Source organism: Octopus sinensis, linkage group LG19, assembly GCF_006345805.1.
Source record: "Octopus sinensis linkage group LG19, ASM634580v1, whole genome shotgun sequence".
Lineage (NCBI taxonomy): Eukaryota > Metazoa > Mollusca > Cephalopoda > Octopoda > Octopodidae > Octopus > Octopus sinensis.
Window position 1 is genome coordinate 14,532,610 of NC_043015.1, and position 25,377 is coordinate 14,557,986.

Consider the following 25,377-nt stretch of genomic DNA (forward strand, 5'->3'; position numbering starts at 1 on the left):
ATTCTTGGAAAATTGCTCAACTTGTCTAAGTTTCCTTGGTTAATAAAAGTATGACTCCTTTTTTCTGAATGATTAGCTGCAGAATGGGTAAAAAAAAAAAGAAAATTTAAAACAAACACTTTCTTCATCACTATATAAGTATTCAGATTTGCAGTATGGTCTCCTACCTATACCAACATGGAAAATTAAGAAGTTATTGGGATCTTTACCCTTTGAACGGCAGATTGAGATATTAATTTTTCATAACTAAACACTTTCAAACTTCGGACACTGGTAGAATGTGTCATATAAAACATCTTTTACTCTTAGCATTTTTGAGAAAAGTTTGTATTTTCAAAGTTATTTTGTGTTAAAGTAGTTGTATTTCGGTAATTTCAACCAATCAATGACGTGTACTCAGCTGAATAAAATTACTGCCGTTGTTTGTCAACAACTACTTCTAGCAGTGTATATTTCGTTTGTCACTGTTATTTATGACATATTTCATCTCAGTTACATTTGTATGAATAAACGAGTGTATCTGAAGCATGTTTACTTCATGCCACCACCACAATCGTTCGTCCATTTCTACTGCTTTTAGTTTTTTTCCTGTTTTTCAGCTTCTATTTTTGGAAAGACTTTTTTTCTCCCCTTCCAATTTCTTCATTTTTCACTTTTTTCTGTAACCCTAACACCCTAACACTAACCCGAAAACCCTAAAGCTAAAACCAGTACAAATGCACGAACAATGTCATAAATAACAGTGTCACACCCCAACAGTGGAGGGAACCTGTGGAAGAGGTAAACCCAGGAAGACTTGGGATAAGGTGATGCAGTACAGCCTTCAAACATTGGGTCTCACAGAGGCAATGACAATGACCGTACTTTTGGAGATAGGCTGTGCTTGAGAAGACTCAGCAAGCCAAGTGAAATAGTAGCTGGGGCCTATGCCAGTGTCGCATAGCTGGCATAGCAAAATCTGATGATGTCCTTTTGTCTAAAAAGGAATGATGGATATTCCTGTTCATATTCTGTATTTCTGTTTTGTCATTTTGAACCCGAGGAAGACAGACAAACTGTCAAAATATTGTTTACTTCAGTAAACAGAGTCAGTCTCCATTACAAATCTTATGCTCTTCTTATTGCTTATTGTTATCGTTATTATTGAAATCTGCTATTTTGTCTTTATAGTTCTTCAAATGAAATAATATAATTATGCATAATATCCAGAAATACAATGAAACATTTGCAGTGGATTTGATCTGGCATTCTATGAAATTGTTCCAATACCATATCAACTTAAATATAGAGATATGGATCTAAAAAATGTTGTTATTTTTAGTTGCGACTATAGTCTAATTAATTTGTCACAAAGTGTGGTAGTACCTATTTTAACATAACTGCCACATGTACCACTGGTGTTCATTGCAAACTTCACACAATTGCCATATGCCCCACCGGTGGTTCATTTTCATAATTTGCGAAAATATTTTATTCTGTATCTGTGACATGGTTTCAAGGATATTTGAATAACATGGGTGCTAAATATTAAAGCAATTGCAGCGTGGAAGGTGTTTGTAAGCCATTTAAGAAACACACAATATTAAAGTTTAATCATAAAATATTGTAAAAACACACACACAAAAAAAAATTACATTTCGTTGTAATTAAACAGTATGCATTGTGACTGGAAATATGGGGTGCCACTGGTAAGTTCCAGTAACAGGCCATGGGAGTTGACATGTTTACAAAAATAATCTGATTAGTCGTCCAATTCTGAAAAATTTAAATAGCTTTACAAGCACTATATCTCTGTATTATTTTAATTTAAATATCTGAAATAAGATTATTCTTTATATTAACCAATTTCAATTATTTCCAATAAGAAATTAAATTAAATGTAAGAGGCTATTTTGATATTGAAGTTTCTGAATTTAGTCATTACCAAAACACTTTTCAGTTTTGAAATTTTATTTATTTTTTTTTTTTTTTTTTTTTTATTTTTAGGTTGATAATAAAATTAAGTGGTCATCTCGATGGGATTACATATTGGATTCTATGTCTCATTCCAACATTCAATGGTTTAGGTAAGTCTAAACCAAACAAATATTTGGCACTAACACTTCATATTAGTTCTGTCAAATACGTTATTTTTTGGTTGTGGGGAGAGAGAAAATAAAGATCATCATGTTGGGAAATTTAATGAATGTTATTTGTCTAATTATGGATCATTTTAAAATAATTGGGCATTAAGGTTATTTTTCAACTTCAATTTAATAACAACTGAGTGTTCTTTATTAATATTGTACTATATTTTATGTATTCTAACTTTGGTGGTGTTAGTAATTTCTCCCTCTTAATATTTTCTAACAGTATCATGAATTCCTTGATAATAGTCCTCTTCCTCTCTGGTATGGTAGCCATGATCATGCTGAGAACTTTACATAAAGACATTGCCCGTTACAACCAAATGGACAATGCTGTAAGTAAACATTTTTATTTTTTGCTTTTCTAAATTTTCAAGTTCTGCTTCTCAAATCCTTTTCATTTTAGAAGTATATAATTTGAAAAGAAAGCTAAGGGCAGGTGTGGCTATGTGGGTAAGAAGCTTGCTTCCCACCACATGGTTCCAGGTTCAGTCCCACTATGTGGCACCTTGGGCAAGTGTCTTCTACTATAACCTCAGGCTCACTAAAGTTTTTTGAGTGGATTTGGTAGACAGAAACTGAAAGAAGCTTGTATGTGTGTGTGAGTGAGTGTGTGTGTGTACCTGTCACCATCGCTTGACAACTGATGCTGGTGTGTTTATGTCCCCATAACTTAGGAGTTTGGCAAAAGAACCCAATAGAATAAGTACTAGGCTTACAAAGAATAAGTCCTGGGGTCAATTTCATTAATTAGAACCCATTAAGGCAGTGCTCCAGCATGGCCATAGTCAAATGACTGAAACAAGTAGAAGAATAAAAGAGTAAACTTGCTATATTCAATTCAGTTTTTGTGCCTGTCCTTACCTATGATCATGAATATTGAGTAATGATCAGAAGAGTATAGTCGTAAATACAAAGGACTGAAATAGGGTTCCTCCAAAAGCTCTCTGGATTGACATTATTTGAGAGGGTGCAGGGCTTGGAGATCAAAGAGTCTCTCCAAGTTGAGCCGATACTTCTCTGTACTGAGAAGTCACAGCTCTAGTTTCACAAACGGGTGATTTGAATGTCATAGGAAAGAATTGCAAGATGGATTATTCAAGCTGAACCAACTGGCAGGAGACCTTGGGGTAGACTAAAATTGAGATGCTTGGATAATATCCAAAGTCTCAGTTTGTCACACTTGGGAATCCTGACTGAACCCTATGGAGCACATCCTTGAAAATTCTACCCTTATGGCCTTCTCAGAAATGATGGCCGAAGAAAATGGATGGATGGATTCTGTGCTTAAAATAAAAGTATTAATTGTTATAAACTGACACTCTGTTGGTTATGATGGCAAGGGTCCCAGTTGATTCAATCAATGGAACAACCTGCTCATGAAATGAATGTGCAAGTGGCTGAGCACTCAACAAAGACGTATATTATTAATGTAGTTCCCAGGGAGATTCAGAGTGTGATATAGTTAGCCCTTTTGAATTACAGGTACAGCTCAATATAACCAACTGAGTGAACTGAAGTAATGTGAAATAAAGTGTCATGTTGAAGGACACAATAGGTAGTCATGAATTGAACTCATGATTGTAAGGTTGTGAGTTGAATACCCTAACCACTAAACCATGAGCCTTCATATTAATTGTTGTATTACATAGGTGTTAAACATAAGGCCCATAGCCATATCTAATCAACAACAAAATTTTATCTGGCCCTCAGCTCTGTATTTTTGAATTTCAAAATCTTTGGTGAAATATAGATTTCTGGCCTGCATTCAGAACCAGAGCTTGACTAAAGTCATGATTAACTCTGGTTGTGGTTAGTGAAATCAGTGCACCTTAGGGAATCTTTCGTCATCTCAACCTATGAGAAAGAAGCTTACGAATCCATAGACTAAAAGTTGCAACCATTTCCACTTCACTTTGTCTATACACACAGTCAAATGGAATTTTCTTTTCTTTTCAAGTTTATGTACATGTTTATTTAAATGGATTCTACTGATATGAATGACATTGAAAGGTTTTACAGATGAAATGATGTGCGTTTTCTATCAAACATTGGTGGTTACCTCAAGAATTATATGCATTCCTTTGGATAATTTCTACCTCATTCTTACTCTAAGGACTTTTACTTAATAGAATTATATATGCACAAACATACACATATCCAATGCTTAAAAAGTATAGCATGTTTCAATACTTCAAAATTTCTCAATAAAGTTATTACTATAATGTATAACACTCTAACAAAGCCATGACAGAAATTATCTATATTAATATATGATTGTGTATGTTGTGAGTATACTAGTATACTGTGTGGGATGTGTGTGTGTGTGAGCGTATATATATATATATGTGTGTGTGTGTGTGTGTATATATATATATATATATATATATATGATGGACTTTCCTGTTATTACATGACATGAGGGTTTGACATTTCCTTACTGAACAACCATACAGATGATTTGTTTATAGTGATCAAATGTTTGTGTGGACAAGCTCACTAGTCAGATCAACATTAACTATACGGGTGCAATGGGTGCCACATGTCAGATGTCGAAATGATTGCTGAGCAACATGAAATGAAGTGCTTTGCTCAGGAACACAATGCAACACCTGGTCTGGGAATCAAACCCGTGATCTTGCACTCTTGAGTGTAAAACCTTAACCACTAAGCCATGTACCTTCACACACACACACACACATATATATATGCATGTGTATGTATTTCTGCATGCATGTATGAGTTGTAAATATAAGTGCATGAGCATTTATGTGTGTATCTATGTTTGCATTTTTTTATGCAGGCATTTATACACATGTGAGTATATATGTATGTGTGTGTATGTAATATATATATATATATATACTACAAAATTAGAAAATGGAGAAACATACTTAAATCAATAAAACATCAACTATCAGATGATACCCAATCAATACTTTATTACACCATTACATATCAGTAAAGGCATTATACAAAATATACAGTAAATATTAAGGTTCTCATTTTATCACCAAAATTAAGCAACATTGATCCTAGTTAGTATTTAGATGGGTGGCTGCTTGGGAAACCTAGGTACTATAAACATCTTTTGTTCCTACTGGCAGTGCCCCACCACAGCCACAACTTTTGGTCTGAAATGTATAAGGAACATATGTATATATGTATGTAAATATATATATTTTTTCTATATGTAGGTGTGTGGATATGTGTGTATATATATGTTTGTGAATATGACTATTTGTGTATGTATATCAAAATATGATTGGGTAGGGGTAGGGGACAGTCGGATTGAAGGAATAAAAAAAAAGCAGAGACAAAGTGAAAGGTACAGGGGAGATAAACGAGTGGGGAAGTAGTGGGAGTTAAAGAAAAAGAGAGCCAAGAAATGTGAGAGAGGGGGTGTGAGAAAAAGGAAGGAAAATGAGGGGGAATAGATGGACATTAAACAATGACGATGATATATATATGGACAATGGACATTAAATGATGATTTGCTTTCAAAGATTCTTGAAGTGAAATCTTGCTTTGAAACAGATATTGTTATACTTGGCGATGGTCATATTTTGCTAATTAAACACATGCACTATATATTTGGTTTTTACTTCAGCTTTATTATTCTTATTTTAGTAATAAAGCTGAAGTCATGGCCATAGTGTGTATGTCTAATTGGCAATATACGACCACCCCAAGTATAACTGTGTGTGTGTGTATTAAGGCTACCATTGGTTTCATGTTAAGAAAATATCTTAACAATTACTCAAATAAAGAAATGTGGTGTTGAGCACGCATTCTCATTGTTCGACATTTACGTATTTCATTATCGTCATCATCATCATTTAATGTCCGATTATATATGAGTATGTACATACTTGTGTGTATTTATGTATGTGTATGTATGTATGTATGTATGTATGTGTGTATATATATATATATATATATATATATATATATATATACGTGAATGTATGTAGATGTATGTATATACGTGAATGTATGTAGATGTATGTATGTATGAATATAACGCGTGCGTGCGTGTATGCGTATGAGTGTACGAATGAGTGAGTGTACGTGCTAAAGAGTGTGCGTGAGTGAATGAGTAATTGTTTTCCAGTAGACAGATAAATGGTCTGGCTGTCATAGCCAAGATGTTTGTGACCAAGCGGCCAAAGATAACAAAAGTAATAAACGAAGATAATAAAATTAAAATTAGGGAATGGGTCTGTATTTGTATATGTATATATATGTGTGTATGTGTAGGTATGCATGGGTACACATATGTATATATATGTGTATATATATATATGTGTATGTATATATATGTGTATATGTATGTGTATGTATGTATATATATATGTGTATGTATGTGTATGTGTGGGTGTATATATATGTGTGTATGTGTATATATGTGTATATAGGGACTAGTGTGCTGTGTGTGCATGTGTGTGTATGGATTTGTGTGTGTATGCGTGTATGTGAGTAGATGTGTGTGTATGTGTATATATATATTTTTCTGTGTGTATATGTATGTGTATGTGTGGGTGTATATATATGTGTATATATATATATGTGTATGTATGTGTATGTATGTGTATGTGTGGGTGTATATATATGTGTATATATATATATGTGTATGTGTAGATATGTATATGTATGTGTGATTGTATATATATGTGTGTATGTGTAGAGGTATAAGTGAGAATCTCCTTATTTACCTAAAACTCTATTCCCCCCCTTTATATATATATATATATAATATATATATATATATTTTTATTTTTTTATTTTTATTTTTTTATTTTTTATATTTTTTTATTTTTTATTTTCTATTTTTTATTTTTTATTTTTTATTTTTTATATTTTATATTTTTTATTTTTTATTTTTTATTTTTTATTTTTTTATTTATTCTCCTATCTAATTTAACACTGACTCCTTGACCACTCCCCCAAGTATGATTTTTTGCGCTATGCCTACCCCCAAAAAGTCCCCCACCAACACCCCTTTAAACCTGCCTAAATGTATAAATGCCAATACAATTCTTGTTAACTAGCTTCCTGAAGATTTCTCTTGAATGAAACAGTTCTAGTCCTGTAGAAGCTCCTTCTATATAATAAATTAATTTTACTCTGCTATGTATTGAGTACCTTATTTACTGTGGTTAACCCCGAATCAACCCGGGACCTACATATATATATATATATATTATATATATATATATACACACACACACACCACACACACACACACACACACACATATATCATCATCATCATCATCATCGTTTAATGTGTGCTTTCCACACTGACATGGGTGGGATGATTTGACAGGAGCCAGCCAGGTAGAAGCCTGCAGCAAACTTCTGTGACTGTTTTGGCAGGATTTTTATAGCCGGATGCCCTTCCTAACACCAACCACTCAGAGTGGTCTATATAGATATATATAGACACACACATTCATACATACATATATATGTATACATACACATGTTTCTTTGTTAAGATAGTTGTTATAATGTATTGATCCAATATATCTTAGTATTTAGATCTACATTATGAATAAAGTTTTAGAAATAATTGTCCATATTTTGATCACAAGGCAAAACAAGTTTGAAAGTAGTGTTAAAGTAGAAAACCCTTTACAATATTATGCTCTGTTAAATTTCTGAAGTATATAACTAAAAAACATAAAAGTCAGCTAATCACAAAGAGAGCCTCTACAATGTCACTTGACCTTTATCTGTCACAGATAGCAGCCAAATCATACGTGAATCACATCCTCTTGAAAAAGAGAAGGCGCATTGAATACCATTAAAAAGACTAGATGAAATGTTTTAGTCAAAGATTTGTTCAATTTTGTGTAACTTGAGTCTTAACAACAAATTCAGCCCATTTAGGTTAGATCTGTCAATTGCTATCTGGGTCTTATCAGATTTAGCATAACAGGTCTTCTTACTTGTTACTTTATTCATTGCAGTTTTATATGAAATGTGAATAACATTTGCTTCAGTAGCTAAAACAGTTTTTTCTCTTTCATACCGACATTTTGTATATTGATGTAGGAAGATGCTCAAGAAGAATTTGGCTGGAAACTGGTTCATGGAGACGTGTTCAGACCCCCAAGGAAAGGGATGCTTCTCGCTGTTATTAATGGAAATGGCATTCAGATATTTTTCATGACTTTGATAACTTTAGGTAACAGTTATGTCTTTCTGCTCCATGTGTATTCTGTCCAAACTGTGTGTATTAAATTTTATGTTTACTATTGTTATATATGTGACACAAGAGTAGTAAATTCTTGACAACTGGAATCAGTCTATAATTCCATGTGGAATAATCTTGAAAACTTCAAGACAGTTTTCATTCTTCACGACTGTGTGTGCATATGATGTATGTATTGTATTATTTTGTTAGTTCTTTCTTTGGGATTTATTAAAAGCTTTTTGCTTTGCAGAATTCAAGCTGGTCTTTAGCAAAGTGGCAAGGTTTTAAGTTGGGACTTGTGGATATGCAAATAGGTTAATATGTACATATATGAGATGTGTGCGTGCATGTGTGTGGATAAACTTGTTTTGTAGTGGTTGTGGATGTCACTTTAGTACACAAGTGTATATACTTTATTACTGTTTATGTATGTGTACATGTGATGGTTTATGTGTGTTTAGCCTAGGAACCTGAAATGGAGAATCCCTGGAATGTTTTACAGCATTCATTGTACTACTAATCAGTTGTATTTTGGAAATGTGAATTAGTTTGCTTTGTTCTTCTCTAGGAGAGCCCTATCATTTCTCGGCTTTTATGCAAATCTGTTGTTGCATAGCCTAGTTCACCTATGATAATAGACAAGTGAAAATCTTTAGCCAGAATGTAAGATCTTACAAGTTATATGAAATATAAGTTTCTCATCAGTTTTCCGTTGAGATTCTTCTGTTCCCTAATTTTTGATGAGACATTTACATTTGCCAGGTAGCTGATCTCTACAAGAGTGCATGACATTTGTTCTCTGTTCCATTGAATAATATCAGGCCTATTGTATGTACACCAGGTTGATGTTTTTATTGGAGTATTCCACCATATACTTTATTTTTAAAAGTGTGGATATGTTCTGGTTCCTGAGAATAATATTTTAGATGGCTTTAACAACACTGTAAAATCTCATGGTAAGGTTGTATTTTGAACTGCTGATGATGAAGTGGGTAATATCTTCCCTATTGGTAGGCATAATCAATATTTCCTATCAAGACCTGGAGGTTAGAGGCATCCCCCATCACTCCAGTTGATCAGGTATTTAGTTTCTATCTCTTGTTCCTATATAGCCTTCTTGATGAGATGTGATGTATTTATCAAAGGTCCAGGAATGTCCACTATTCTTGTCAGTGTTGTTGGTTTTCTATTGCTTACAGATATGCATAACTTTCTGCTAGTATTTCTCCATCAAGTTTCTGTTTAAGTAGGTCGGTTCAGGTATCCTTCATAACTTTTTTATGTAACAACTGACAATGAATGGATTAACAATGTCTTCATTTAATTATGACCAGTGTCTTGTCAACTGGAAACTAGTATCATAGCATGTTTTCTATGCAAGACAGTTGATAGGCGGAACACAGGAAACATAGTTAAGCTCAAGATTATTTTGAATACTAACTGATTGAATATGTTGTTGAATAAAGTTCTCTCACTGTTTTTTTACTTTTTCCACATTTTTAGTATTTGCTTGTCTTGGCTTCCTTTCACCTGCCAACCGAGGAGCTCTTATGACTTGTGCAATGGTAAGTTTGTATCACATTTTAAAAAGTAGTTTTAGTGAAATATTAGTAATTACTATTAATAATTAGTATATAGTGAGAACAATAATATCTGAGAATTTGTTTGTTGTTTTTTAAAAGTGCTAATTAATGCAAATGAAAAGCAGGGTCTGTTGATGAGGTGGTGGGGACCAGCTGAAATTGAGACTATAACCTTATTGAACTGAGTTGACAAGTATCATCTGTAACATTTTGCCTCTCTAAGATGTTTTATCTTTGGATTCTGAGGAATTGGTCTTCATCAACAACAAGTGAGAGAAGGGATTAGGCTTGTTGGTGTAGTTAAGGGATAATTCTCTTTAACCCTTTCATTACTGTATTTATTTTGTGATGCTCTGTGTTTCTTTCAATTACTTTGATTATAACAAAGAACTTAGTAAAATAACTTAGTTATCACTCAGCTAGTATTAGGAACATAAATTGTGACTAAGGTTTCATGGAAGATTTTAATTCAAAATTTATGAAAACAAGACATTTGTACTCAGAGCCAGTTTCAGCCAGGTTGGTAATGAAAGGGTTAAGCCAGAAATAAAAGAATACTGATAACAAAATTCATAATATTATGAATTTTGTTTTCAATTATATAATCCCTTACACCTAAATGAACTAGGCTACTAAGGGATTACTAAGGGACTGGGTTATGCTTTAACAATCTGGACAAAATCCCAATGACTCTGCCAGCTGTGACTTTTGAGCTTTGCTATAATATTGACTCACTATATAATCTAACAAATTTAACTGTACATAGAAAGTGATTATTTTATTAGTGAAGTTAGATGCTTTTCATGAAGTGTTTTATTTTAGGAATATGTGCAAAGAAACTTTGTGCACCCTCTTTGTTATATAACAGAATCATTTTTATTTCACCATAAGTTTTTCTGTTGTTTAATGCATTACATTTATAGTTGTATCTCTGTACATTATATTCATAATTATAAATACTAGTAGAGGGAAAATGTTTGAATTGAAAGTGTATTTCATCTGCCTCTGATGGGACATATTTTATGTCTTGTAAGTACATTTAAATTTATGTAACAAATGTCTTTTTTTAAAAGTTCCTGCTGAGTTCACCTTGATTTTTTTCTAAAGTATTTGTCATTGTATCTGCAGGTTATAGCAATTTGATTTATGTATGTTCTGTTTGATGAATTTGAAAATACTTGTAGCTTTGTATTTCATATCTTTCTGTTTTCTTTAAAGGTTTTATATGTTTGTCTTGGGACACCAGCTGGATTTATTTCTGCAAGAATTTACAAAAGTGAGTTATTCATGATATTAAGAAAAAAAAAAATTTCAACATTTATAAGGTTAATAGTAGCAGTTTAGAAGTATAAATAAATTGTATATTGGCTGTAAGGTAAGTAGCTTACTTACCAACCACATGGTTCTAGGTTCAGTCCCACTTCAAAGCTCCTTAGACAAGTGTCTTCTACTATAATCTTGAGCTGACCAAAGCCTTGTGAGTGGATTTGCTAGGCGGAAACTGAAAGAAGCTCGTAATATATGTGTGTCAGTGTGTCCCCCTCACCATCACTTGACAACCGATGTTGGTGTGTTTACGTCCCCGTAACTTAGCAGTTCGACAAAAAGACCAATAAAATAAGTACTAGGCTTACAAAGAATAAGTCCTGTGGTTGATTTGTTTGACTAGAGGCAGTGCTCCAACATGGCTGCAGTCAAATGACTGAATCAAATAAAAGAAAATTCAAAAGTTTCGAATTGCTATCAAATCTTTTAATATTACTATTGCTTTTCAAATTCTGCAGAGGTTGGCTTTGTCTTTCGTCCTTTCAGGGTCGATAAAACAAGTACCAGTTGAACACTGTGGGCTGGTGTAATCAACTTACTCCCTCCCCTGAAATTGCTGGCTTTGTGCCAACATTTGAAACCAATATTACTATTTCTTTTTGTGTTAGTTTGTAAATATAAATTTTTTGCAACTTTCTTCTGATTTTGCTGTCATTTTATTTTGTCATAACTGCATTTAATTTTCTCTTAAATAGTGTTTGGTGGTGAAAAGTGGAAATCAAATGTTCTATTGACTGCATTCCTTTGCCCAGGGTAAGTATGAGTAAATATTACAAGTGGTATTTTTGAATAGAAATGTTATCTCTCAGGTTGTTAGCAATCTGAATATAAATGTTTGAAAGTATTATTTGAACTGAATGGAATCTGGTTTTATTTACAGAATCGTCTTTAGTATGTTTTTCCTGTTGAACTTGATTCTTTGGGGTAATGGCAGCAGTGCAGCCATACCATTTACAACCCTCCTGGCACTCTTGGCACTTTGGTTTGGAATTTCTGTACCACTTACATTTATTGGGGCTTACTTTGGCTTCAAGAAAAGAGTAAGTACACATTTTCTTTTTATAAGTGGAATATTATTTATTTGATTATTAAGTCAACCCAGTCATTGATTTATGGTTTCTATGACATAATGCTTTTCCTATCACCACCCACTTTATAGTGTGTACTGGGTGAATTTTGCTGTATCACTGGCACCAGAGAAGTTGTCTCATATGGGAAGACTAAAAAGTCCCTTTTATTTTGTATCATTTCTTATTCAGTGCCAAATATTCAAAGATGGGTAGTCTGTGACATACTTTACAGGATGCACATCTCATTCATACATTCCAATGGTTTTTGGTTTCTATTGCTGGATGCACTCCTATCACCAGCCATTTTACATTATGTATTGGGTGCATTTTTTTACAGCCTTCCAAGTTGGTAAACTGGATGAAATGTGTCTTATAGTCATTCCCTCATTTTTGGTGTGGTTATTACTGCTAGATGCACTTGCTATCTCTAACCATTCTACATCATAGGCTGGTTGCATTTTACCATGCCACTAGCACTGAAGGCACTAGCTAGAGTAAGATGACACCCATTTCATTTAAGTTTTCAGGGGAATAGGGGAGAAACCCCTTCTTGGGGTGGGGGTTAATAAAAAATGGGCATAAAGTTGCTTGTTGATGGCTGATGCTGTTTCCATAATATAAGGTTGCAAGTCTTAACATATTGGCATCTAAGCTAATAGACTAACACTAGCTGAGCCTATCTTGTTAAAATAGGTGGTGAGGGTGGGAAATTTCTGCTTCTTATATAAGCCATTTTTTCTTCTTTTTTTTAATGTTTCTGTTTGTAAATATATATTTTAGTGAGTTAAAATGTGATATCAAACAGTTTTATAAGATTGTTTTAACTGCCATTTCAGCCTATAGAGCACCCTGTGCGCACTAATCTGATTCCACGCCAAATCCCAGATCAGTCTTTCTATACAAAGCCTTTACCTGGCATTATCATGGGAGGAGTGTTACCATTTGGCTGTATATTTATTCAGCTATTCTTCATTTTAAACAGTTTATGGTAAGTTACATTTTCATCTCTTTTACTCAGACTTATTCAGACATCAGAATATATTTATATTCATTCCTTGTATAGATTTCTTCAAGTTTTGGACATTTTGAAAACACACACACAAAATACCTAGGAATTTTTCAGAAAATGCTAATTAAGGTATTCTTGCAACAAGTTTAAAATACTTGGTCTGGACAAATTTATAAATAACAGGGTATCCAGTATGAGTGTACACAAGTTTTTTTTCACATCATATATTGAGCACACACAGTAAATTTCAATGTACAATGCATATTTCTTCTGGTAATATATGCTATCTGATCAAAAGTATCAGAACTAATGAGTAATCTAACTAATAATCTCATAAACAAGTGATCAAATGTTATATTTAATTGAAATTTAATCATCAACGTATTTTTCCTGATTACCTATTACTTCTTTCCATCTATTTACAAGCTATTTAATCCCATCAATGTAAAACTCTTGGTTTCAAAGCAAAGAACTCTGAAATGTCAGTTTTGACCTCCTCCTGGCTTGCAAAAGTTATGTCCCCCAAATGATTCTGTAAACTATGAAGCAAATGGTAGTCTGAAGGAGCAAGGTCGGGAGAATAAGGTGGATGAGGAATTTTTTTCCCAACCAAGCTCTTCAATCTTCTGTGATGTGATCCTTGCAGTGAGGGGTCGTGCATTGTCTTGATGAAACATCACACCTTTTCGATTCACTAAAGCGTTTTTTTTTTCCTTCAAAGCTTGGTTCAAATGCTCTAATTGCTGACATTAGACTTGAGCATTGATTGTTGCATTAGGTGGCAACAATTCAAAGTGAATTACTCCTTTGCAATGCCACCAGATAGAGAGAAGAACCTTTTTTCCATGAAGTTCCCTTCTCACTTGTGGCTGAGCTTTTTCCCTTTTACCAAGCCACTGTTTATGATGTTTACCATTTCGATAGAAGATCCATTTTTCGCCATCAGTCACAAGTCTATCCAAAAAGGGTGAAATGAGTTCACGAGAATGGAAAGAAGAGCAGATGTCAACTCGGGATTTGCGGTTGCTTTCAGATAATTCACGAGGCACCCGTTTTCCAAGTTTAGGAACCTTTCCCAAGTTGTTGAAGATGACGATGAACAGTTGTATGGTTTGAACTAAGCTTTATTGCCAATTCTTCAACTGATAATGCAGGATTTTCTTCAAGTAATGCCTCAAGGAGCTTATCATCAAACTCAACTGGACGTCCTGTTCGGTCTTCATCTTCTAGACTGAAATCTCCACTTGTGAATTTTGCAAACCATCTTCTGCAAGTTCTTTCATTCAAGCGTTCTTTCCCATAAACTGAGTGTATGTTTCGAGTCACTTCGGTTGCAGAGTTCCCCTTTTTGCACCCATAAAGCATTATGTGCCTTAAATGCTCTTTGGATACTTCCATGTTGGAAAGGGTTTTAATCAAAGAAATTTTAATTCTATTATTCTGTAAAATGATATTTAATTAGTTTAAATGTACAGAAATGCATAAAAATAATTTTTAATTCCATTAGACATTCTAAAATACCATTAAATTTCATTCAATTTTAAAAAAGGTGAAATCAGACAGAACTTATGGGATGACCTGATACATCTAATAATAGAAATATTTGTTGATCAAAAAGATAATTAGTAATAAATTATGTGATCTGGAGATGAAGCTTTTGTTTTGTAATTTGCCAAATATTTGACAAGAATGAGTAAATAAGTAAAATATTTTATGATTGTAAAAAAAATTTCTTCTTTATTTTAAATTTATTTCAGGTCACATCAAACATACTATATGTTTGGATTCCTCTTTCTTGTGTTCATCATCCTCATCATCACTTGCTCTGAAGCTACCATCTTGCTGTGTTATTTTCACCTATGTGCTGAGGTAATCATTTTTCATCTAGTATTTACTCCTTCACAACATTCTCACACATCTGTCTTGTATAACAAGTTTTCTGAAATTATTTATGATATACTTCATGACTATATAACACTGTGTAACAAGGTTTTTATCCTTGGGTAGCAACTGTTATTTCCTATTTGCTTACCCCTTCCGGCACTAGATGTCCGCACTGCGACTGATCTTTTCAAGCAAGAATTGGTCTTATCGGTCACCTACGGACTCACCAGTAAATTTGCACGAAGACCATCATCCTCGATCTTGAGGGATTGCCAAAAAAAAAAAAAACCCTACAAAGTATGAAGAATGGCTAATATTACCTTCAAACTTTGCTTTTGTTATGTTTATTCAAACTTCAAAGAATTCCTCTCAACTCATGGCTATGATGCTTCCCCAGCACTCCTGCTCATGATTAGAGATGCACATATAGCCAGCCACTAAGGGATATGCTCAAGTTGTTATGGACAAGCAACTGACAAGCAAATCTGTGGTATTGAGCAGAATATTTGCTATAATGATATCTCTGTTTCAGCAACTCAGGAATAGTAGTCATTTCTTTTGATAGAAGCAAATAGGAAATAACACTTACTGACCAAAGATTTTTAAAAAAAAAGCTGTTACACATGTAATTATTATTGTAAGTATACAATATCCATTAACATATGTAGAAATTGATTTCATGTTTTATATTGATGAATATTGAGAATGTCCAAACAGATGTGGGGCAGAAGCTGTTAAAACTTAGGTGTCTTCTTGAGCACTTATAAATTTTTTAATATTCAGCTGCAAACTATAGTAAACGATATTTATGAACTTTAACTCTAACCTTTAAAATTAATTTTTAATCCCAAACCACAACTTCATTGTTAATAATACATAAATAAGGCCAAGTTTAAGGGTAAAACTTTACAAACAGCATCATCAAAAAGATTTTGTTTTTATTTCATCCTTCTTGATTTAATTATTGAATACCTTGTTTTACTACAGTGAAGGTACATGGCAGTTTGGGTGTTGGACTCATGATTGTAAGATTGTGGCTTTGATTCTTAGACCAGCCTATGTGTAGTGTTTTTGAGCAGAAAGAAGAAGAAATGCTTCCTTCTCAAGCCATGCTAGGCTCATAAGGGCTGGTTTCCTGGTTTCAGTGGCGTATAAATTCCCCAACTGGACAGGACACTGATCTTTCACAGGATTACTCTTTTTTGCCAGTTGAGTGGACTGGAGCAACGTGAAATGAAGTGTTTTATTCAAGAACACAACGTATCACCCAGTCCAGGAATTGAAACCAAAATCTTATGATTTTTGAGCAGAACACTTCATATTATATTTGTATATGCATTTATATATATATATATTTTTTTTTTTTTACAATTGAGGATAAAATCTTTATAAGAAATTATCAGTAGTTAGCGTGAAAAACCTCATAAGAGAAAAAATCCGTAAATTTATCCACTTTAAAAATATTTATTTATATTATATAGAGGGTACCTATATTCATAGATACCGCACGCTATTAGAGGGACCCTTGCGGTCAAGACTACTAAGATAAACAAGTTGTACTGAATGCAAAACTTCAAAGCAAGTCATTTAAAAAAATCATTTGAATTCATTTTTTTCTTTTATATATATATATAAAAGAAAAAAATGAGTTCAAATTTTTCAACTATTTATATATGAATATATATAAATATACAGTAATCCCTCACTGTATTGCAGTTCACCTATCGTGATTTATTATTTAAGCTTATGTCGATTCCTCCATGGATTACTGTATATATGTATATATATATATATATATATATATATATATATATGACCTATTGGCTGACTACTAGCCCTTTTGCATCTGACCACGGTCACTGCCACATCGATATTCATCCCTCTGCCATAAGGCTTCATTTCCACACACGCCAGGTGAATTCAATTCGTCCCCAGTCGAAAGACGCCTGTTGTTATGTCCTGTTATTATTATTTTTATTGTATTTTTGTAGTTATATCCATGTAACATCGTCTGTTTTTCTGTCCTTGTTTTCGTATACATTTGATGCTTTTTTCCAAGGAATCTAATGCTCTTAGCTTAATTTTTCATTGGGGCTGGCCAGATTGGAGCAGTCTCAAGATTAATCAGCCGAAATTGTGAGGATGATCCGGTTCTTGACTGAAGATAAAAGGCTTCGAATGACCCATCCTTGTTTTTTTTGTATTGTCTATCTGGATGTTTTGTTGTCCCCTTTTGTATCACCTAGTTGTCCAGATGTTTTGTGTTCTTGTCCCATTTTGTATTTTATTTTATATATATATATATATATATATATATATATATATTAGAAAAAATGAGGTAATCAGATCAGATGGTTCATATTTGTAGATATTTATTTATATACTAGCAGTATCGCCCGGCGTTGCTCAGGTTTGTAAGGGAAATAACTATAAAGCATTTTTAGAGAGTTATAGGCAAAAATTAGCAAAAAAAATGAAAAAAAATTATGGTAAATTTTTTTTGAGAGTTAAAAAAGGTCGAGTTGCATCCCCTAGACAGTCTGTGGTTTGTGTTTCTAATTCTCGACCCCATGTCGAATTTATCGATTTTTTTCAGAACTGGGGGAACTTTTCAAAATTTTCGCTGCGTTAGTTTTGAATTATGACATTGGGCTATGTGTGTGTCAAGTTTCATCAGAATCGGTTGAAAGCAGTGGTCAGGGTGAGGGTACAACCAAACAGACACACAGAATCACACACAGACAAACTGCCGTTTATATATAGAGAGATTACATTTTTTACATATATATCATATCATTCAGATCATATCATTCGGATTAGCGCTTTCTCCCAATCTAGTGGGGTTTTCAAATCAAATCAATTGTGGGGAGTTTGAACATTTTATAGTTTCGTAGTAGTAGTGCGGAGGAATAAGATATAGTACAAGAGGGTGAGGAGGAAGTGAGACAGAGAAAACATGTGTGTATGTGTATATGTGTGTGTGTGTGTGTGTGTGTGTGTATGTGTGTGTGCGCGCGTTTATATCTGAGAGGGAAGAAGTGTTATTTCCGTTGGTCTACTGGACCTCCTGTGGTTTTATAAGAACTTGGCTCTGTCCATTTCGATGTCACTGAGTGTGTGTTGTGCGTAGGTTGGCCTGACAAATGTCATTTGGGGTCACACTTTCTATGATCATTTTGTGGAGGTGTGTGTGTCTTTGTGTGTCCATGTGTGTTTGTGTGTGCGTGTGTGTGTGTCTGTCTGTCTGTGTGTTTGGAGAAGGGGAGAGAGACAAAAAGAGAAAAGGGAAAATAAAAAAATATAAAAATAAAAAAAATATAAAAAATAAATAAAAATAAAAATAAGGGAGGAAGTGGAGAAGAAAAAAATATTTTTGTGTGTTGATATTTATACCAATACATATATATATATATACACACACAGACTTATACATAAAATATTTGAAAAAAACCTTTTTATTGGTTCAAAATGAATAACCAAATTACACCATCTTGAAAATTGTATATCATAGGAAAGTTAAAATTAAAGTGACAATTAAAGGGTAAAGATGGAAGTAAATTATAAAGATAATAATATAATATGATGTATATAACAGGCAATACACATATCTATACACACACAGATATATATATATATACATATACACACACAGACATATACTAAATGTTCTACTATATTAGATTGTAAATCGAAAGATGCGTCCTTCAATGTCACTATATATATATATATATATATACATGCTTACACATGAAATATTAGGGAAAAATCCACCTTCTAACGAATCAAAATGAACAATCAAGTTACACCATCTTGAAAATTGCATATCATAGGAAGGTTAAAGTTAGAATGACAATTGGCGAGTAAAGATCAAGTAAATTGCAAAAACAATATAATGTATGTAACAAGTAACATATACACACACACACCTATATATATATATACACACACACACATATATTAAATGTTCCACTGTATCATATTGTAAATCGCAAAAAATTTTTTGTCCTTCAATGTATGTTGAGTAAAGTTTCAGCCATTTAATTTGGGGGAGAAATGTTTTTCCATATTCCTCCTGAAGGGGGTGTCGTTCTTCGGACACTTGTAGCTAGGTGTGTGCTTAGTGGTATTTTGCGTATTTCTTCCTGCCGAATATGTTGTCGGTGGATCCTGGCTCGCTGGCACAAAGAATTACCAGTTTCACCTATGTAATTCTCCTTGCACGTGGGGCAGGTTATGCAGTATATGACGTTCTGCGTCTTGCAGTTCATATCTACATTTACTTTGAATATGACACCATTTTTAAATCTTATCTCTCTGTTGCTCTCTATGTATTTGTAGGTGGGGTTGCTGCAGGTCCCACATCTACCATCTCCGCACTCTTTTGCAAAGAATTCCATTTTAGTTTCTGAAGAGAATTTCGCTCTTGTTAGGTGTTTTTTTAGGTTTTTGTCCTGTCGTCTACTGTTTTTTATGCTATATTTGTTTAATATGTTTTTCATTTTGGGGCTTTGTAAGGCTATTGGTAGGTTTGAATGTATGGTTTGGAAGATGTTGGTAACTCCAGGGTTGTGTGTGTTTATAAAAGGGATAGTGTTTTCTTTGTTTTTTGTTTTGGGTGTCCTGAGTTGTGTGATGTCTAGTTTTAATGCTCTTGTGATTCCATTTTCTATTAGTTTAAGGGGGTATTTTTGCTCTAGGAGGAAGCTTTTGAGTTCATCTTGTCTTATTAATCGTATTTGTGAATCAGTTACTATGCTACATATTCGTCGTGCCATACTATATGGGATGTTTCTTTTTGTGTGGGATGGGTGGTAGGAGTGGAAATTTAAGTATTGATGTGTGTCAGTTTTTTTGTAGTGGATGTCTGTTGTGACGATGGAGTTGTGTATTTTGATGTTGATGTCTAGGAAGGGAAGTTCGTTGTGGCTGGTATCTATTGTGAAATTGATAGATGGGTGCAGCGTATTGAGGATGTTGTGGAATGTTTGTAGGTCCTCTTCTGATCTGTTCCAAAAGATGAAACAGTCATCGAGGTAGCGTTTCCACTTTTTCTTGATGTCTTCTCTGAAGTCGTGTTCGAAGACTTTCCCTATTTCGTCATATAGTTTTTTCTCCAGGAAGCCCATCACCAGGTTGGCATATGAAGGTGCGAATTTTGTACCCATAGCCGTGCCTTTTATCTGTCGGTATGTCTTGTTGAATGAGAATGTGTTTTCTTCTAGTATTAGTTGGGTGGCTTGGGTGATAAAGTTTGTCTTGAAGCGTTCGTCTATAAGTTCTCTGTATTTTTCTATTGATTGTTTTATAGCTTCTAGACCTATGTTTGTGTATAGATTTGTGACATCAAAGCTTGCAAGTATGGTGTTTTTTGGGACTGTATTTGGAATGTGTGTGAGGAAGTCTATGTCATCCCTTATGTAGCTTGGAATCTGTGGGCATAGAGGTTTGAGGAGTATATCTATGAAGTGGCTTAGTTGTTGTGTTGGTGCCTGGGGTCCTGCCACTATTGGTCTCATTGTGAGGTCTGCAGGTCTTTGTACTCTTATATAGTGGTTCCTCTGTTCCTTTATGGCTCTCTGTATTTCCGAGCTTTTATGAATTTTAGGTAATCCATAAAAGTTGCTTTCTTTGGTTTGTGAGTTGCATAGATAGTCTTCCTCCTTATCTGTAAAGGAGTCCTGATATTCATTGACTAAAGTTCTAATTTTTTGTATCGTTGTTTTCTCCGGTGGTGTTGGTTCCTCTTTGTAATATGTCTGGTTGTTCAGTAACTCTAGTATCTTTTCTTTGTAGTAATCTGTGTCCATAATTACTATTGCTCCACCTTTGTCAGCTTCTTTTATAACGATTGATTTGTCATTTTTCAGTTTTTGTAGGGCTTGTTTTTCTTCTCTGCGGAGATTCTGTTTGCATTTGTGTGTGTGAAGAGGGAATTTGGATATTGTTTCTATGTATGTGTCAAGGTGTTTGTCACTTCCCTTGTAAGGGGTGAAGTGGGATTTTTTTCTTATGATTGAGTTATCTTCTGTTTCTTTATTTTCAAAGAATTCCATAAGGCGGAGGTAGCGGCTGAAGTTGTCTATGTCAGTTTTTAGTTCTATGAGGTTTGGAGTGGGTGTAGGTGTAAATTTGAGGCCTTTTAGTAGTAGGTTCATTTCATATTCGTCAAGTTCTCTTTTAGATAAGTTTATTATTTTGGGGTCTATGTGTTTTGGGAGTTCATCCGGAAGTTTTGGTGTATTGGGTCTGGAGTATGGTTGAAGTATCCTCTCCCTAAAAAATGGGTTGTGTTGTTACGTCTCTAAATTCCATTTTCAGTTCTTAGGTTTTCTTGTAGTTGGGGTGGTCTGTATGTGTTGTTTTGTCTTTGGTAGTTGTTTTCTTCCCATCTTCTGTGTTTGTTGAGCCAATATTTATTACTGGGGTTCAGGTTTCTTTGTGGGTAGGTGGATGGTTCATGTATTGTGTTTGTATTGTATTGATAGTGGGAGTTGTTTTTTATCCATCTTGGAAATTTGTGGGGTTGCATGGGGTTGGTGTTTGTGTGGTTTTGATTTCCTCGATGTTTGTTGTAGGTTATGTGTTGATTTCTATCCACTTGTTTATTGTTCCATGTGTGTGTCCCTTTAGGATGTCCAGTGTTATGTGTTGGTGGTTGTTCATATTCTATTTGCTCTCTCCAAGTGTTATAGGTTGTTGGTTGTATGTATCATACTTGTCTTGCTGTTTGTGTGTTTGTTTTTGTGTGGTTTTGGGTTGATGGTTGTCTTTCATATTTTGTGTATCTGTTTATTGGGGGGTTCGGCAGTGTAAGGAGCGGGATTTTGGTTTGTGTTTGGTAGGGCTTATTTTGATGTCTGGGAGTCCAATATGTTTGTGGTGTTGGTTTGTTGTATCTATTCATTTGTTTTGGTAGTTTTTTTGTCTTCATAATTGATTTTTCCCCATAGTTCTTTTCGTAGTGTAAAAACCACTCCTGTTGTTTGGTCCACATAAATCTGGATCTTTCCTCCTCTCGTTTGGTATCCTCTTTCCATAATTGTTGTAGTTTTTCTTTGTTTTGGTTATTGTTCCTTTCTGTTATCTCGGCCATTATGACGGTATCGATTGTTTTAATCTTATCTTCCTGGTGTGTGCTTCGTGTTTGTAGAAAGGAAATTTCCGTTTCTAGTCGGCAGAGGGCTAGGTTTGCACGTATTGTTGTTTCTTCTAGTGTTTCACCCCTTATTTCTTTGATAAGAAATTTTCTAGGGAGTATTGGGTTCTTCAAGTCCCGCCAGTTTTGATATATGTTGGCTATGTTCTTACAGCGTATGTTTTTCCAATAAGCATATTTGCGTTGGTTTAGAAGTTTGTTCCAGTCTTGGGGTTTTGAAGGTTTTTCTTGGTTTGTGTCAGTTTTTGTTTCTTCGTCATTTGTTGTCCTTTGTGATTGGGGTAGTCCCGCCAGAAGGTTTGTGTTGTCAGTTGTGTTTGCTTGATTATTTTTACAGAGAATATTTTGTGTTTGGATTGTATTTATTGTTAAAGCAATGTTTGCAAAGAGCGTATCAATTTTTGAGAGAAGCGAATTTAACTTACTACAGGTTTCTGTGAGTAGATCTTCCATGCTTCTGGTATTTCCCTGTTGAAGATGTGCTTCTGTCTTGTTTATTTCGGCATTGCATATTTTGCAGATTTGTGTTAGGTCTTCTGCGTGTTTGGTATAAGCTTGTTTGGGGTCTGGTTCTGTTCCATTCCTTTCAATATTTTCTGTATTTTTGGTATCTTCTGTTTGTGGATCTGATATTAGTCCATCCATTCTGATGTCATGTACATCCAAATATATGTATCGGAAGGTTTGGAGATGATGTACAGGTATTATATATTAGAAAAAATGAGGTAATCAGATCAGATGGTTCATATTTGTAGATATTTATTTATATATTACATTTTTTACATATATATCATATCATTCAGATCATATCATTCGGATTAGCGCTTTCTCCCAATCTAGTGGGGTTTTCAAATCAAATCAATTGTGGGGAGTTTGAACATTTTATAGTTTCGTAGTAGTGGTGGGGAGGAATAAGATATAGTACAAGAGGGTGAAGAGGAAGTGAGACAGAGAAAACGTGTGTGTATGTGTATGTGTGTGTGTGTGTGTGTGTGTGTGTGTGTGTATGTGTGTGTGTGTGTGTGTCTTTGTGTGTCCGTATATATATATATGTGTGTGTGTGTGTGTGTGTAAATATGAGTGTGTGTATATATATATATATAACATGTATATTAGTAAAATATGACTTGATTCATTGAAACTGGCTTGTTTAAGCATTTCAAGCCTCCTTGTTATATTTTTAAAGAAAAATTTTATCTAAAGAACCTATTCTATTTCAGGACTACCATTGGTGGTGGCGGTCATTCCTTACAAGTGGTTTCACAGCAGTATATTTCTTCATATACTGCATTCATTACTATGTTACCAAACTGGAATTGGTTGGATCTGCAAGCACAGTGCTCTACTTTGGATACATGTTAATTGTTATGTTTTTATTTTTCTTATTAACTGGCAAGTAGATTTCCTTTATTTCATACAAAAATAGCTTCTGTATATGTTTAAATATTTGATATGTATAATAAAGCCATACAAATTATTTCATCATCATCATCATCATCATCATCATCATCATCATCATCATTTTATGTATAATTTCCATGTTGACTTAGGTTGGATGGGTCATCATGATCTGAGCAAGCTCTTATTTGTGGTTAGATATATTGAAGAGTTTAAAAGACATTTGAGAGCAGAATAGACATTAGCTGAGTTTGGTATGTTGAATGTGTAGTTTGAATGTATGAGATAGGCACATTCATAATAACACAGGTTCTAGGTTCAATTCTTCTGCATGTCTTGTTTACAAGTCTTCTCTTATAACTTTGGGTGTGTATGTGCACATGCATATTAATACATCTATAAACACAGAAAGGCAAAACATCCAAGAATAGTAGGAGTTGGAACTATAGAAGTATATGGAAGAAAACAGAGAGGCAAAAGTAACTTATGGGAAAAAAAAAAAGAGATGCAAGGGAGATAATGAGTTGGATATTCTTCTACCTGTCATATGAGCTGTGGTGCAAGGTAATTTCACAGTTAATGAATTAGAAGAGACTGAAATACAGTAATGTAACCATAACTAAAAAGAAAGCTGTATAAACATATTGACAAACATATGATCCCCTCCACTCTGTTGTGATCTGACACACTGACTTCTTCCACACTTCATACCGCATTATCCTACTTTGCTGTTATATAATCTTTCTCTCATTTTGCCATTTATACTCTGATTCTGACTTTGACAAAGGCACGACCCAAAATATCTCTTAAGGAAATACTAGTTGTTTTTTCTGTTTCCAAATAAATAACACAGTTAGTTTAACTTTTCATATTTATAATTTTCCAATTTATTCCTGAAGCCACAAAGTGCTGTTAACCTACCTAACCTACCAAGTGTATGTGAGTTGGGAAGAGTTGTATAGGATATATTGGTATCCCGTTTTGTGTTCAGAGACATTGGTTGTTACATAACACTATGTAACAAAATTTTAATTTTTTTTGCCTTTAGTCAGTAAATGTTATTTCCTATTTGCTTCTATCTAGAAATCAAAGGAAATGATTACAATTCCCTTCAAAATTTGCTATTGTGACCTGGACATCAAGGTTTTCAAACTGACCTATTTTCCATTACATTTCAGACAGATTCAGTGCTGAGTTGCTGTAGTAGAAATATCATTATAGCAAATATTCTGCTCAGTACCACAGATTTGCTTGTCAGTTGCTTGACCATAACCACTTGAGCATATCCCTTAGTGGCTGACAATATGTGCATCTCTGATCATGAGCAAGAGTAGTGGGGGCCCATTGTAGCCACATGTTGAGAGGGATTCTTTGGGGTTTGAATAAATGTAAGAAAAGCAAAGTTTGAAGGTAATATTAGCCATTTTTCATATTTTCTTACGGTAAGCAAGTAGGACAAAAATTTGTTGCACAGTATAATAGAACTGCCATAGTAAAACTCCATCATCTTGTCATCACCAGAATTCAGTCCTTCAAAAACAGATTGGCCTATAAAACAAATGTGAACGGCTACTCTACCAGGCATCACATAACTAAACACTGCATGACAGAATGTACAACTTAG

At 34.0% G+C, this 25,377-nt stretch overlaps 1 protein-coding gene across 1 annotated transcript in view; it reads left to right on the forward strand.

Annotated features, from left to right (window-relative positions):
* LOC115222089 (transmembrane 9 superfamily member 2) overlaps nt 1–25,377 on the forward strand; it is a 63,662-nt gene that overhangs the window by 36,756 nt on the left and 1,529 nt on the right. Inside the window, exons 8-17 of the mRNA XM_029792186.2 lie at nt 1,987–2,066; nt 2,353–2,461; nt 8,186–8,318; nt 9,831–9,892; nt 11,129–11,186; nt 11,932–11,989; nt 12,117–12,276; nt 13,143–13,294; nt 15,073–15,184; nt 23,576–23,747. Coding sequence (XP_029648046.1) covers nt 1,987–2,066; nt 2,353–2,461; nt 8,186–8,318; nt 9,831–9,892; nt 11,129–11,186; nt 11,932–11,989; nt 12,117–12,276; nt 13,143–13,294; nt 15,073–15,184; nt 23,576–23,747 — 1,096 coding nt within the window. The remainder of the gene's footprint in view (nt 1–1,986; nt 2,067–2,352; nt 2,462–8,185; nt 8,319–9,830; nt 9,893–11,128; nt 11,187–11,931; nt 11,990–12,116; nt 12,277–13,142; nt 13,295–15,072; nt 15,185–23,575; nt 23,748–25,377) is intronic.